General features: G+C 49.0%; 1 protein-coding gene across 1 annotated transcript in view; it reads right to left on the bottom strand.

Annotated features, from left to right (window-relative positions):
- CACNA1I (calcium voltage-gated channel subunit alpha1 I) overlaps window positions 1–15534 on the bottom strand; it is a 113767-nt gene that overhangs the window by 13078 nt on the left and 85155 nt on the right. Inside the window, exons 23-31 of the mRNA XM_039488959.1 lie at window positions 14953–15145; window positions 13550–13701; window positions 10934–11043; window positions 10398–10531; window positions 9312–9382; window positions 4825–4903; window positions 3784–3905; window positions 2284–2604; window positions 361–507 (exon numbers count right to left, since the gene is read on the bottom strand). Coding sequence (XP_039344893.1) covers window positions 361–507; window positions 2284–2604; window positions 3784–3905; window positions 4825–4903; window positions 9312–9382; window positions 10398–10531; window positions 10934–11043; window positions 13550–13701; window positions 14953–15145 — 1329 coding nt within the window. The remainder of the gene's footprint in view (window positions 1–360; window positions 508–2283; window positions 2605–3783; window positions 3906–4824; window positions 4904–9311; window positions 9383–10397; window positions 10532–10933; window positions 11044–13549; window positions 13702–14952; window positions 15146–15534) is intronic.

Below are 15534 nucleotides of genomic sequence, written 5' to 3'. Positions count from 1 at the left end.
TGAGTGCTTAAAATCTGGGGAAGATACACTGAGTCCTTCACATAAACAAATCTCTTCTTTAAGTGAAAAACTGAATGCAACTGGGGAGGCTACTGTACCGCAGCAATGATATCTCCACCTCTAGTTCATTCTCTCCTGTCATCCTTCCTGGTACATCTGCCTTTCCTTCCTGCTTTCCACCAGTAAATACGTGCCTCCCATTGCTTAGGAGGAGAGACCAATATCAGAAATTCACTGTAGTAACAAAGGTCAAAGCTTCTGTCTAAACAATCTATGGAGCTCTCCTCAGGGAAACCTCAAGGGTATGAGCATGTGTGTGTGTATTGGGGGGTTCCCTCCCCATCCTCGCACGCAGGTTACCTCTTGCTTGTCATGGTTACACTTCTCGCACATGGCCGGCGAGGAGTAATGATGGAAGACGGAGCCCGATAGGTTATCGATGATCATTAACTCCCCGTCGAAGGAGTCCTTAATAATTAAAGAGACACTGTCCAGCCATAAGTTCTCCTAGGGGACAAGAAAGGGGGAGGATGGGAGAAATTATTTAAAGAACCCAGAGTTTTTTGCTTTAATATGTTCTGCGAATTTAGGGCCGGATTCTGCCACCCTCACTCAGAGGGAGTAGCACTTCACTCTATGAGCAAGCTCGCTCAAGTCAGTGAGGCTGGTCGTGGAGCAAGGTGTCACTTAAGGTGAGTGATGGTGGCAGAATCCAGCACGTAGGACTTGTCTATACTTGTAACACTACAGATGTGCCACTGCAGTGCTTCAGTGTAGACCAGTGGATTACGACCTGTGGTCCATGGACCCCTGGGGGTCCTCAGACTATGTCTAAGGGGTCTGCGAAAGGTTGTCATTACCATAGAACAGTGGTTTTCAACCTGTGGTTCACAGACCCCTGGGGATCTGCAGACTATGTCTACGATTTCCATAGAGATCCGTGCTTCCATTTGAAATTTTGTAGGGGTCCACAAATGAAAAAAAGGTTGAAAACCCCTGGTGTAGACACTACCTATGCTGACAGGAGGGGTTCTCCCATTGGTGTAAGTAACCCACCTCCCTGAGGGTATGTCTACACTATCTGCCAGATCGACAGGCAGCAATCGATCCAGCGGGGGTCGATTTATTGCATCTAATCTAGATGCAATAAATTGATCCCCAAGCGCTCTCCCGTCAACTCCTGTACTCCACCGCTGCGAGAGGCGCAGGTGGTAGGGGCGGCTCCAGGCACCAGCGCAGCAAGTGCATGCCTGGGGTGGCAAGCCGCGGGAGGCGGCGTGCTGGTCGCTCTGAGGGCTGTAGTCAGGCAGCCTTCGGCAGTATGCCTGTGGGAGGTCTGCCGGTCCCACGGCTTCAGCGGCAATTCGGCAGCGGGTACACTGAAGCCGCGGGACCAGCAGATCATCCACAGAAATGCCGCTGAATTCGCGTGACCGCGGACCGCCACAGGCGCGCCACCGAAGGCCGCCTGACTGCCGTGCTTGAGGCGGCAAAAAACATAGAGCCGCCCCTGGCAGGTGGAGTTGACAGGGGAGCGGCAGCAGTCAACTCACTGCGGTGAAGACACCACGGTAAATCGATCCGAGTACGTCGACTTCAGCTACATTATTCACGTAGCTGAAATTGCGTAACTTAGATCGATCCCACCCCACCAGCGTAGACCAGGCCTAAGAGGTGGTAGCTTGGTCTGTGGAAGACTTCTTCCATCGACCTAGCATTGTCTATGCCGGGGGTTAGGCATAGCTACATTGCTCAGGGGAGTGGTTTTTTCACACCCCCTAATTGATGAAGCTGGGTTGACTTAGCTTTTTAGTTAGACCAGGCCTTAGTGTTCGTGTGAAATGGAGGGACTAATATCACTAGTTGCCAGTGCAGATAGGCACTGCGTAAGCTTCCCTTCCAGCTCTACCAATGCACCTCATTTCTGTACTGCACCATTTCCTGCTATTCCAATCCTGAGCTCCCCACACAAAATACTCTGCTAATGCACCTTAACCTTGACCTGCAGCACCCTTCCTATCATAATCCTGAGCTTCCTGCACAGCTCTGACAATGCACCTCCAACCTGTCCTGCAGTACTCCCTGCACCCCTTGCTATTCCAGTCCTGGCCCCACACAACTCCACCAATGCACCGGCACAACCCAATTCACCCAAGCTAGACCCGAATGCAAACCAGTCACCAGTCTGTATCTCATTACTAAGCCCTAAATCATCTAGACTGCCCTCCTTCTCCCCACTCCAGCTTGCTGCAGTCTTGCTGGTAAGCACAAAAGTTTACCCACCTGTGCTGGAGAGAAACATCTCATGCACAGACGTCCTTCAGGGTCCACTCTCCCACCTCCTCCTCCCTGTCCTGAGCTCGGGGAGCCCACGCTCCGGGGGCAGAGCCCATGTGCCATCTCAAGCTCAATCTCGGCATCCATTTCCGCATCCTCCTGCGCCTCCTTGTTGCTGTCGTCGAGGTGTTTCATGAGCACAGCTACTACCACATTGATGAGGACGAACTGTGCTGTGAGCACGAAGCTGACAAAGTAGAGTGGCGAGATGAACTGCAGGTTGCTGAGGCAACTCCGGTCATCATGGGTGCAGTCCCGCAGGGTATCCTTGAGGAAAGGGCAGGCGTAAGAGGAAGTGGTGGGAAAAAGGAGGGAAGAACTAGAGTAAGAATTTAAATTTGGCTGCTCCCTCAGTCAAAAAACACAGAATCCAATGCCAGGCAGGACTAAGGTCTTCCAATACCCGGTGCTGTCTGAGCATGTGGGATTCTCAGTGCCCGGTGCCCCCAGCAAAACAGGAAGACCATCACATTTGACAATCTCTGCTCAGTGCTCCAGAAACAGGTGCCCTCTTCCCCATAGGCCTATAGAGAAAATTCCTTCCAGACCCGCAAATGTAATCATTTTAATCCTGCAAATGTGAGCAAGAGTCACTGCAACTAAATGCCTAATCCCCTTCATCTCCCAAAGACACTACCCACATCCAAAGAATTGCCCATTCCCCCCCTTGAATCCCTGTGAGCTATTTAATTTGGAGCAATATGATTGGAAAACTTATCTGCCTGAGTTTCTAAATCACAAGCCATTCCCACTGCAGCTCCAGGTGTGTGTCATACCAAATGCACCCCCGACTCAGCCTGGGAGAAGGGGCTAGAGTGGTGATGGCGGTGAATCTCCCTTCTCTGCATGGCCACACTGTTGTCCTGCTCCTTGAGGAGAGAGTTTTCACTTCTCTCAGCCAGCTGCCTGCAAGACTAGATGGGTCAATGGTCTGATCGAGTCTGGCAGGAGGTAGGATCCTGCACTAGATGGGCCAGTGGTTTGAACTGGCAAGCCAACATCTACATTTCCCCATCATCTAGCTCCTGTGAAAACAGTTCTTGTCAGAAAACAGGGCCTGCAACAGATCCAGTCTCCAGGCCCTCTAATGAGTGCAGCTGGCCTGTAGTAGATTGCCTAATAGGTTACACTGTCTGACTGACTGGAAGAGTCAGCAGATCGGCTCTTAAACCCAGCAGCAGCTGCTGCTTTAAGTATTTGTCCCTGGCTGCAACAGCTTCTGTCTTGGACCCAGCCCTGTTCCTACCTAGCTTCACTCTAAGTAACCCAGTTTTGACCCTGGGCCCTGACTCCTGACTCCGGCTGTGACCCTTGGCTCTGGCATTGGGCCTCTGACTCTGGTTCTGACACCCACTCTAACCCCTGTCCCAGTCACTGACAGTTCCAAGCAGTGCTGATCCCTCCCATTCCAGCGTAGAATTTCTCCTTCTCGGAGGCCCATGTTACCTTCATGATTCCATTCCAGTTGTCACCAGTGGAGACCTGGAAGAGTGTGAGGAAGGCCATCCCAAAGTTCTCAAAGGTGGCATGGCGGCTCATGCCCTCACAGGGGTTCTCATCATTGCACACTGCAAAAGAAGGGATTTATAATTGTGCAATGTGTACGTTCCTAGCTCTCAGAGTGGGCCAGGGACTCAGAATATGACCCCCTGTGACCATTCCACTCTGAGTTTATTGGCTTCACATCCAGGAGTCTGCACTCAGTGGCTCCACTCTATAGTCTCATGGGCTGGGTCCATGATAGTAATGACCGATGGTTGGACATTGTCTAGGAGTATCAGAATAACCACTCCAACCCCAGGATATCAATCAGCATAACTCATTTCCCAGGGATGTCTCCCAGCAGGCTTAATAGTCCAAAACATAGTTCTCCCTTACCCCATGGCTGCCCATCCATGCCTGCAAGCTTGCTGTGCTGGCACCATCCATTAAAATGAAGGGATTTTGAGGTTGTACCTGCTACAGTCAGCAGCATAGCAAGTGCATGTGAGCTAGATGTACTCGGCATACTAGTAAGAGTGGTAAAATGCCACCCCCAGAACACCCAGTAGTAGTCACTTGATCAAGGGCCTAATCCTCTTGGTGTGAAAGAAGATTTCCTGCCCCTCTTCATGTACTTGGCTGAAAGTTTTGCCCATTGATACATGTCAACATGGACTAGAGGAGTGCATGAATTGCTCCTCAGTCTTCCCTGTAGCCATTTGGCTGGTATTGGGACAGACAGGAGCTGATTTGCTGAGGCAGTGCATGGAAAGCAAAGATTTAAGAATGAGAGAAAGCCATCTATCTCTCTCATTCTGAGACAGGTTTTTTTGAAAGGCTGAAATTCCTATCACGGCAAATACCCAGAGAGGAGGATAAAGGTCATCAGAATACCCAGCCTTTTCATTAAATCAGAACAGGGCCCGCTGCAATATGGGAAACTGACATTTATGTTTTTTTGCAATTCTGTGGCTCACCCAAGAGCATGGCACGCTTGAAACTTACCCAGCTTCCCAAAGAGCTCCACTCCTAGAGCAGCGTAGATGAAAAAGAGGAGCATGAAGAGCAGTCCGAGGTTCCCCACCTGAAACCAAACCAAACCATATCAGCCTACCCCAAGCCAAGCCAGGTGAGACTGAATAACAACAGGCCAAGCCAGACAGCATCACTCAAGCAGCAGCAACAGAACACCATCAAATATTTCCACTCCAAAACCTTTAGGAACTTCACGCACGCAACCACTCAGAACCTGGGAAGTCACCAGTGAAGCCACCAGTCATGCTCACAGCAACCTCATCTCCAGGGCCGGCTCCAGGCATCAGCTTAGCAAGCAGGTGCTTGGGGCAGCCACTCCGGAGAGGGGCGGCAGGTCCAGCTATTCGGTGGCAATTCAGCAGAGGGTCCCTCACTCCCGGTCGCAGCGAAGGACGTCCCGCTGAATTGCCGCAGATCGCGATCGCGGCTTTTTTTTTTTTTTTTTGGACTGCGTGGGGCGGCAAAACCCCTGGAGCCGGCCCTGCTCATCTCCCCAGGCCTTCCTACCCAAACATCATAACCCTCAAAGCCACTCACAGCCACCACAGCTCCTTTCATTTGTAGCCTATAGCCGGTCATCCAGTTCCTCACAATCCCACCCCTCAGACTTCAAGCCCAGAGAGATGAAGATAATCACATTTAGGCACACATGGTATCGTGAAGCCTATCACACGTGACAAAGTATGAGTCGAGAGTAAAATTTTACCACAGAGAGCCCCCCTCCCAACTCCCCCTCAGTGCTGCTGCCTGGTGCATTGTGGGAGTCAAGGTACTAGTCAAATGTGGGGGCAGAAGAGGGTGAGAGCAGGTCTATCAGCGAGCACCATGGGAGTAAGCATGCGGCAAGGGGCAGAAGGAATGAACCAGGCCCGACACGTGTGGTGGGAGGGGAACAAGGGAGAAGAGAGACTGCAGGGACTCAAGTAGGGGACTAGGCCTGTGTATGAGGAGCTTGGAATGGAAGGAGCAGGTAGCCTGTGGGAGAGATCCCAGTTTCTATGCCCCCAGCTATTGGCACTTGCAGGGTTTCCCATGGGGCTGCTGTCTGGTGCACCATGGGAGCTGTGCCAGCAGTAACGGGGAAAGCACTCCCCTGTTATCCCTCCCCAATATCCCCGCTTGCCTCTCCTAATCCTGGCTCCGTTATCTGCAGTGGGGAGTGTGAGGAACAGGACAGTGTGTCCAGAAGGTAGACTGGGCAGCAGCAGAAAAGGGAAGTAGCTGACGTCAGCTGGTAGCTCTGTGGGCTGAGCTAGGCGAGGTGCTGATGAAGGAGGGGAGTAACTCTGATCTGGTTACATTTAAAAATTTGAAAAGCAGCCTGTGTGTGAGATGTCAGCACATGTGTGTGTGCGCTTGTACGTACACATTGAAGGGGGGAGGAGGGTTCTAGCCACAGGGAGCTGAAAAAAGCTGCAACGCTCAGGGATAAATTTCCAAAAGGGATTTTTTTTTAAATTACATATTTATTCACTTTTCAGAATGGTTGCAGAGTAACAAAGACAGGCAGGGGATTCAAATAGGACAGCCAGAGAAGCCTTCCATGCTATTAGCAAGTCAAAATCATTGATGACTCTGCTCTATAATATAAAGAGAAAGGTCTAGAGGAGAAGAGAGTGCCAGGGAAAGGAGAGATTGTTTTAAAACACTTCTTCTGCCAATGTTAATAAATCCTGGAGAAAAATAATATTATGGATAATTTAATTGTCCCCTGAAGAGTTAGTGTGTAAAATATAGAGACTAAATTAAATCATTTAAATGTGAAACAGTTTTAGTATTGCCTTAAGAGCACATTTTAATACAATTTTGACTGTGGCTATCAGGAAGTTTAGACTTGAAATTAGATGAAGGCTTCGAACCATCAGAGGAGTGAAGTTCTGGAACAGCCTTCCAAGGGGAGTAGAGGGGGCAAAAGACATATCTGGCTTCAAGACTAAGCTTGATAAGTTTATGGAGGGGATGGTATGATGGGATAGCCTAATTTTGGCAATTAATTTGTCTTTGACTACTAGCGGTAAATATGCCCAATGGCTTGTGATGGGATGTTAGACGGGATGGGATCTGAGTTACTACAGAGGATTCTTTCTTGGGTGTCTGGCTGGTGAGTCTTGCCCACATGCTCAGGGTCATATTTGGGGTTGGGAAGGAATTTTCCTCCAGGGCAGATTGGCAGAAGCCCTGGGGGGTTTTCACCTTCCTCTGCAGCATGGGGCACGGGTCACTTGCTGGAAGATTCTCTTGCTGTACCTTGAAGTCTTTAAACCACGATTTGAGGACTTCAATGGCTCAGATACAGGTCTGATACAGGAGTGGGTGGGTGAGATTCTGTGGCCTGCATTGTGCAGGAGGTCAGACTAGATGATCATAATGGTCCCTTCTGACCTTAAAGTCTATGAGTCTATGATTCTTAGTCAACCTTTCCCTATTATAGAATCAAGGGCCATCAGATAGGAAGGTCCTGACTAGACTCCTTCCATGCTGGAAATTCCTGGACCCAGTACTCTTTGCAAGGGGACACCTTCTTTTAATAGTTGTTTGTGTGTGTGCAGGGGCAGATATTAAGAACTCTTGCTTAGCAGTGAGGTTCTTTGGTGAAATATGTCAAAAACCCAGGATTTATCAAGCATGGAAGAATGGTGACCTTGTGACCAAGGTCCTGCCTTGGGATTCAGAAGATCTGGGTTCAATTCTCAGCTGTGCCCCAGAATCCCTAAGTGACCCTAAGCAACGTATTGCAGTTCTGTGGCTCAGTTTCCCCGTCTGTAAAATGGAGAAAATAGCACTGACTTTGTTTAGTGAGGCTGTAAACCCTTTGAGACAGGGGCTGTCTCTTACTCTGCATATTGTACAAAAGTGATAAAAGGTTTAGAAAATCTGACCCATGAGGAGGTTAAAAAAACTGGGCCTGGTTAGTCTTGAGAAAAGACGACTGAGGGGGGACCTGATAACAGTCTTCAAATATGTTAAGCGCTGTTATAAAGAGGACAGTGACCACTTGCTCTCCATGTCCCCGGAAGGACTAGTAATCAGCTTAATCTGCAGCAGGGAGATTTAAGTTAGATATATGGAAAAACTTTCTAACTATCAGGGTAGTTAAGAAGTGGAACAGGTTACCAAGGAAGCCTGCAGTATCCCCGTCATTGGAAGGTTTTAAGAACAGGTTGGACAAACACCTGTCAGGGTTTCTCTACGTTTCCTTGGTCTTGCCTCAGCACACGGGACTGGTCAGGATGGGCTCTCTAAGTTCCTTCCAGCCCTGCATCTCGATGATTCTATTATAGCATCTAGCACAATAGGGCCCGGGACTAAATTAGGGCCCCTCACTGCGACTGTGATAAATAAATAATCTCAATAAATAGAGGGAAGTCAGATGAAGCCCAGAATTCAGTGAAGACTGGAAACTGTGTTTCCATCTCGTTCTTGTGCCAGGTGATTTCCTTTCATTCAGATGGACATGGTTTAGTGACAAAAATATCAGAATTAAGTTCCTTGTGTAACTGCTCGTGCTGTCCCTAGATTGATTTTCAGCCCGGCCTCATTCAGGAACACTGGTGTATTACCTGATAAATCAGCTGACAAATGCCTGTGCATTTCGATATCAGATAAGATTACTGTCTGCTCTGGGCCTGCCAGAGGAATGATCTGATCTATGATCAATAGAGCTACTTGGTGCCATTATTCCTTCCTTAATATGTCTCTCTGGAGGATCCAAACGAGAAGAGAACTGTCTCTCTGGCTGCTCATCCATCACGGGGGCTTCTCTCAGCGGGTCTGATGCCTGCATGAAGTGGCGCATGAATAACTCATTCCAAAACAGCTGCCACTCACAGCTCGTGAAATCTTTCCGTCTAGCTGCCTTTCAGGAGGCATTTAGCTGCATGCTCTACAAGCCACCACAGGTAGCGTCACTGCTTCTCGTGGGATGAGAGGCTCAAAATCATTTGCGGACCAAGGAGGAGAAGAGGGAAATGGAAAGGAAGCAAGCAGGCGGCGGCAGAGGTGAAACAAGCACAGCATGGAAGAGAACAGTGGAAAGGGAGCACAAGTGGGAAAGAACGAGAGGGTCACAGAAGAGATACTTGAACATCTGCTTTCTCTCTAAAATGGCCACAGTTTGCTCTCCATCCTCATGGCAAACGAGTGTGAGGAAAGTGACAGCAGCAAGGGGGAAGGGGCAGCCAGAAATAAAGCAGGGAAGCAGCTCTCACCCAGGAATGGAGCATTGCTTTATTCAGTAACACCATGGGGGGATAAAGTCATGAGCAGACAAGGCCAGAAAGAAATGAATGTAACCATGTGACATTTTGACAGGAGCACGACCCTCTGGCACATCGTGCCACTATCTTAAAGACCTCAGCAAACACCGTCTCTCTGATTCTAGGCGCGCTCAGGGAAATGAACTAATGGAAAGACTGGTGCACAAAAGGGGCATCTTTCTAGTAGCTGGTTTCTTTTACCTGCGGTAGAGCTTGCACAACTGTGTCCAGTAACGCCCGCATCCCTGTCGCCATCTTCAGCAGCTTCAGCACTGGTACCAGAACCAAAACAAAAGTGTCACTCAGTGCTGGGACTCAAGGGAGAGAAATCTGCTTCCAATATGCCAGGACAACTGGAAGGAGCACACCATGCGGGTGTTCTGCCGCTCTCCTCCATTGTAAAACTGACCCACCAACCTCTCACTCCTTCTCCAACTGGCCATTTTCCTTCCACGCCCCACCCCCACGTTCCCCCACATGGTCCCTCCCATTCTAACTCATCCCTCTGCATACTAATGACCCCTTCTCTCTCATTCCATGCCCACTCTGGTCTCTTCCATCCTATCCCCATACATCCTGCACACTGGCCCTCCCTTTCCCAACATCACACATCACCAATCTCCTACTCCAATTCCATATCCTTCTACACCCGCTTCATTCCCTCCTCCGTCTCCTTTTTGCAAATGCAGCTTGGCAAGTATTCGCCCTCATCACTGAAAATCTGTCCTCCCCAGTGCAAATCATATAGGCCCTTGGTCTTTTCTGTAAAAATTACAGCAACATTTGCATTACAAAAGAAAAGAAGAAAGAATTTGCTTCTCACAAAATCTGCCAATCGTTTTGGTCCCTCTCACAAAGTGAAAGCCACTACTGCTTTCCTGGACAAAGGTGCGTCTAAATGTCAAGTTGAGGGCAATCAGGAGAAAGCCTAAAGGATTGTCTACACATAAAAATCAATCAGGAATCAATTTCTGATTAAACTCCATGTGTGGATGCTCTTATTCTGGAATAAAAGTGCTTTGTTCTGAATAAACGTAATCCAAAATGGATTAAGCTAATTCAGAATAAGACATTCTTATTCTGGAATAAGAGCGTCCACACACGGAGTTAATCTAGAATAGCTATTCCAAAATAACTGCTCTTGTAATCAAGCCCTGAGTTTCTATGGCCATCCAAGATTAGATATGAGAAGCCAATTGGTGAAATGGCATCACTGGCAGCCCCCAGTGCATTCTGTCCCACCTAGGGGTGTCTGTGCCCCACATCTCCCTCCAGTGTCTTTCTCACCCCGGGCAATGCGCAGCACCCTCATGATGCGGATGATAGTGGGATTGATGGGAAGAGCTGCATTGATTTCAATCTCCTCCAGCGTGATGCCCATGACAGATAGCAGCACAATGGCCAGGTCCAGCTGGTTCCACCTTAAAAAAAAAAGGAGGAGGAAGAATGGAACTTCCCGGTGTCACTGACAGGGGAATGTGAATTCATTATATTTTAAATATAAAGTAAAATAAAATCCTCCACATCAGTGAATCTGAGGCCTCACTGTGACGGTTAGAGCCTAATATGACTGGATGTCATTTATTCTACTCCCGTCTACTCTGCTTCCTGGACCAATCAGCAGACTCCAACAAGAGGAAGGGTTGGATAACTCTTATTAACAGGTTATTGCTCCAGTGTGTTTAAGGTGAAGCTAGTAAGATCTTTGCTACCTGGAACAAGGAAGAAGTTGAGGCCCCCATGCTCTAGGATTCCACTGCAGATACAGATCCCTCCCCAAACTTCACTGCCTCACTGGATGACCTGTGTGCCCCACTGCTCACCGGTCTTTGAAGAATCGCCGCAGTCCAAACGCCACCAACTTCAGAACTGCCTCCAGCACAAAGACTGTGGTGAACATGTAGTTGCAGTACTTCAGGGCAGTCTCAAGAGACTGTGGATGGAAAGAGAGGCTGAGAGAGGTGGAGAGTGAGAGGCATTAACTACAGATGTGCTTGTGAAGTCACTGAGTTCCAGCCTGCTTGACTGGTCAGGAATGGTGAAGGCAGGAGGGAGCTGCCAAATCCTGGATTGCAACTACTTGAAGGCTGGCACAGACTTACCAAGGGCAGCAGCCATCACACTGCACTCCCATGCCAAGGGACTCTCTGGATACCTGCTGCTCTGCCCAGCCATGGCTCAGGAGAATGGGCAGGCCTGGGGAAGGGCGGTGGTGTTCAAAGGGTTAACAAAGCATCATCACCCAGCACCTCCGACATCAGCAGCATCAGGTTCATGGGACATCACCCAGGTGTTACCCTATAAATGGCTTCCATAAATCTACAGGGAATGCGTCAGGCAGGGAGAGTGCATCAGAGCAAATAACCTATTGCTATCTGCAGTAAGGGGAAACCACATGTCTCTGGTTGGGGACTAGGCGGGGGTTTAGCAAGCTTCTGCCCTCTACTCTGCTGCCCTGGTTCTCCCGTGTGAGGTCCCTGTTCTCCACCAACAGTGGCACCAGCTAGGGAGGGCTGTGGGGGTGAATACCTCCCCCTCTCTCAGCCCCGCCCCCCCAAAAGTTTTTAGACTTACTCAAAGTACCACAGGCTCTGGCCTGCTCACTTTTAAGCAGTGGCTCCATACTAAATCAGTATGGTGGCTGCTGGAGCAGTCGACTGTCGCTCCGGCTGCGGGGTCACAACATCATTGAAATTTGACCTGGGTGCCCCTTTGTACAGAGAAGGGAGACTCCCCGGCTGAAGGAGACCTGCCGGAGGGGGCGGGGACTGGAATTAGCCCTCCTCCAAAGAAATATCTGAATTGGTGCCACTGCCACCGGAGGGTTTCTATTAATAATATGTAGCATGTCTACAGCACCTTTTATCTGGAAATCTAAAAGCACTTCGCAAGAACTGATTAGTGAAGCCTCACCATACGCCTGTGAGGAAATGGGTATGCTTATCCCTATTGCACAGATGAAGAAACTGAGGCACAGGGAAGCTAACTGAGTTGCTCAAGATGTAATGTGTGGGTGAGAAGGAATAAGGGATGCTAATTTTTGCAGAACAAATAGGGGATATAGGGAACCCTGTGAGGAATCCAGGGTGGACGAGGGGGCAGTTCAGGAATACAGGATAAACAGTAACAAAATTAAACAGCCAACAAGAAAAATAAGCTGGACCTACAGGAAAAACTCGGCAGTGATTCTGAGCAACAATAGACAAGTCGCAGCCCTGGTCACTTCTAATACAACCAGCTCCAGCTATGAAATCAGATTTGTCACCTCAGACCCCTCAGGAGTTTACCAAGGGCTTCTTGGAGATGGAAAGGGGCTCCCTGGAACTGCATGCTTCTGGACAGACATAGCAGTGAGTGTGGTGCTTTCAGATAGAGAGAGAAAGCCCCCTTTCCAGCACACATTTCCCCCTTCCCGCACGTGTCTGTAACCCTGTCAACAAATATTGAGGATTTCCCAATCTCCCCCACCCCAAATATTGATCTTTCACACCCTTGAGGCCTTCTGTTGTGATCACCCTTCTTCCAGCTGAGAGAAACTTGGTTGGACTCTCTTCAGACTCTGAAGGAGTGAGCTGTAGCTCACGAAAGCTCATGCTAAAATAAATTTGTTAGTCTTTAAGGTGCCACAAGTACTCCTGTTCTTTTTGCGGATACAGACTAACACGGCTGCTACTCTGAAACCTCTTCAGACTCTGTCCACATTGCTTCTCTTGTGGAAGGAGGGTGGCTGGGTGAGGGGCTCTCTTCAGCTATCCAAGGACTGGGTATGCCAGCTCCTGTAGCACTCCTAACTCACTCCACTGAGGTTCGGGGTTGGCTACTGAGAAACTGAAATCTGATCCATCTAGCAGTGCAAAGCACTAGCTCCCAGGGGCAGTATGCCACCCTCTGCTGGGGCCCGAGGGAAACTACAAAGAGAAGCCAAGAGGCTAAACTTGGGTCATCCACATGACAGTGGAAAGAACTCCCTCTATCACCCTGACAGCTGAGTTAACTCTCGCAGAATTTTGCACAACAGTTTTCACAGGGCCCCTCCTCTACCATCTATCATGGTGGATCATAACATCGGCAGCTGTAGTGAAATTATGCAATCAGTTGCTGGCTAATGTTTCGAGCAGGTGGGGTTGCCAGGATAAGGAGTGGGGAGGAGGCACTGCAGAAAGGATAGGTTTGAGGAAGACAGAAGTTAGAAAAGGCTACAGAATATATAGAGATTTCCTTTGGGTTGCAATTTGAGCCCCCTCTGCAAAGCATGCTGGGAGATGCTGCTCTTCCAAGTCAATCTCTAATGGCTGCTAAATTTTACTTATAACCTAGTGACCCCTTATGTGTTTGACTGCTTGGAAGGGAAAGTGTCAAGTCTCTTTTGTTATGGAAAATGAGATGGGGAAAAGAGAGAGGGAGGTAGGAGCAGGGTTTGGTCCCTTGAACTCACTCACCACTGGCTGGTTGTAGTGCTCCAGGGACATGGTGACGACGTTGAGGCAGATGATGAAGGTGATGAAGATGTCCAAGTAGTGGCTGGTGCAGACCGAATGGATGAGGAGGCGGACAGAGCAGTAGGTGGCATAATACGGCAAGCGCTGCGCCTCTTCAATGGGAGGAGGGGGGAAGAGAGAGAGAGAAGATAGAGGAGAGAGGAGAGAGGGAAGAGAAACAAAGGAATTAGGAAGGAAAGTGGGGGAAAGAATAGAAGCAACGGAAAGGCAGGAAGGGAGGGAGGGTAGGAGAGGCAGAAACAGGAATGGAGAAGGAAGAAGCAGAGGAAACAGATAGAAAAAGGAGACAAAATAAAGAATGCAGAGAAAGAAAACAGAAATGGTGAGGAAAGAGAGTGTAAAAGGAAGGAGGAGGCAGGGAGAGACAAGAAAGGGAAGGTGGGAGCGATAGAAAGAATCTGTTAGTCCTATGTTTGTGGGAATGGCACTAAATCAGCATTTCATGCCTCAACAAATTAAGATCACAAATGATAAAAAGGAGCAAATGGCTCCAGGAGACACCCAGAGGTGGCACCAGGGAGAGGAAAAACTGAAGAAGGGGAAGGAAGACGGAAGCCCATGGGCTTGGAAAGGAGGAGAGTAATCAGCCAGGATCTCTGGGGTAGGGGTAGGAAGGAGCAGGGGTGATTGCCAGGGCCCAGGGTCAAGTGTGCATCTGTGATGTTTCTCTCACTGGAGCACAGGAAACGGACACATGGGGACCATCACTGTGGGGAGACCCTCTTGGTTCTAAGGAAGCCTTGGAACCCAATGACAGAAACTGCCACAGCAACAGAAAGGCCCAGGAACACAGCATGGATTTTTTCCTCTTCGTCTCTGCCTCATTTTGCATTACACAGGAAAGGATTAGCGTAGAGGTCCGCCCAACAGCACTGGCTGGTGCCGCAGGGCTCTCCAAAGGAGTGTCTAAATGCCTGAGGGCTGGAGTGTGTGTGTCTGGGTGGAGGTTTCCTGTTGATGAGAACACACACACACACACACACACACACACACACACACACACACACACACACACACGTCTATGAATGTGTTATTTTCTAGAGGCAAGGTGTTAAGAAAACAGGCGCCTTTCCCAACACCCCCAGTTGCCATCAGGCACCCAGTCACCTCTTCCCTCTGTTGCCGGGGTTCTGACTTGAGGGTAGCTGGCTGGGGGTGTAAGGCCTAGTGGTGCGTACGGCAGCCCGGCAGCAGTGTCCCGCCAAAAGGAGAGCAGTGCTGAGAGCATTGACATAGACGCTGTTATAGAGAAACTGATCAGTCCAAAAATAAAAGAAGAGGAGGAGGTTTTTCTCAGAAAACCTTGGCCTACGAACCAACCAAACACTTAGGCTGTGCCTTACTCCTGCGCTTCTTCTCCAGGCGCCTCAGGCGCTTCTCCTCCCGCCGGCGTGCCTCCTCTGCCTCCTGGTGCTGCCGGCACTTGTGGAAGTTCTCCACCACCACCCCCACAAACATGTTGAGTACAAAGAAGCTGACAATGAGGAGGAACGAGATGAAGTAAAGGAGCATCCAGGGGTTGTTGTTGGTCACTGGCTGGAAAGAAAAGAAAAGAAAAGAAAAGAAAAGAAAAGAAAAGCTGTGATTAGCTGATTGGGAATCTGAGGTGGGATTACGAAAATGAAGGAGAGCAGCAGGTTGTGATTGGCTGGATGTGGCAGGATTGTGAAAATGAGGGAAATCAACAGATTGTGACTGGTTGTTTGGGAAAGGGTTATGAAAATGAGGATAGGCGCAACAAATAGACTGGGTGTCTGAAAGTCAAGGACAAGCTTATAATAAATAGATAAATAATAATAATAACAATAATAAAGCACTGAGGACGCTGCACTTACAATTGCAATATAATCACAACAACAAATCAAATGGACAATTAAAACATCAGAGAATATGACAGACACTAAAGATACCTGGAGAAAAGGTGT

This window comes from Mauremys reevesii, linkage group 1, assembly GCF_016161935.1.
Source record: "Mauremys reevesii isolate NIE-2019 linkage group 1, ASM1616193v1, whole genome shotgun sequence".
Classification (NCBI taxonomy): domain Eukaryota; kingdom Metazoa; phylum Chordata; order Testudines; family Geoemydidae; genus Mauremys; species Mauremys reevesii.
This window is presented reverse-complemented; position numbering and strand designations above follow the sequence as displayed.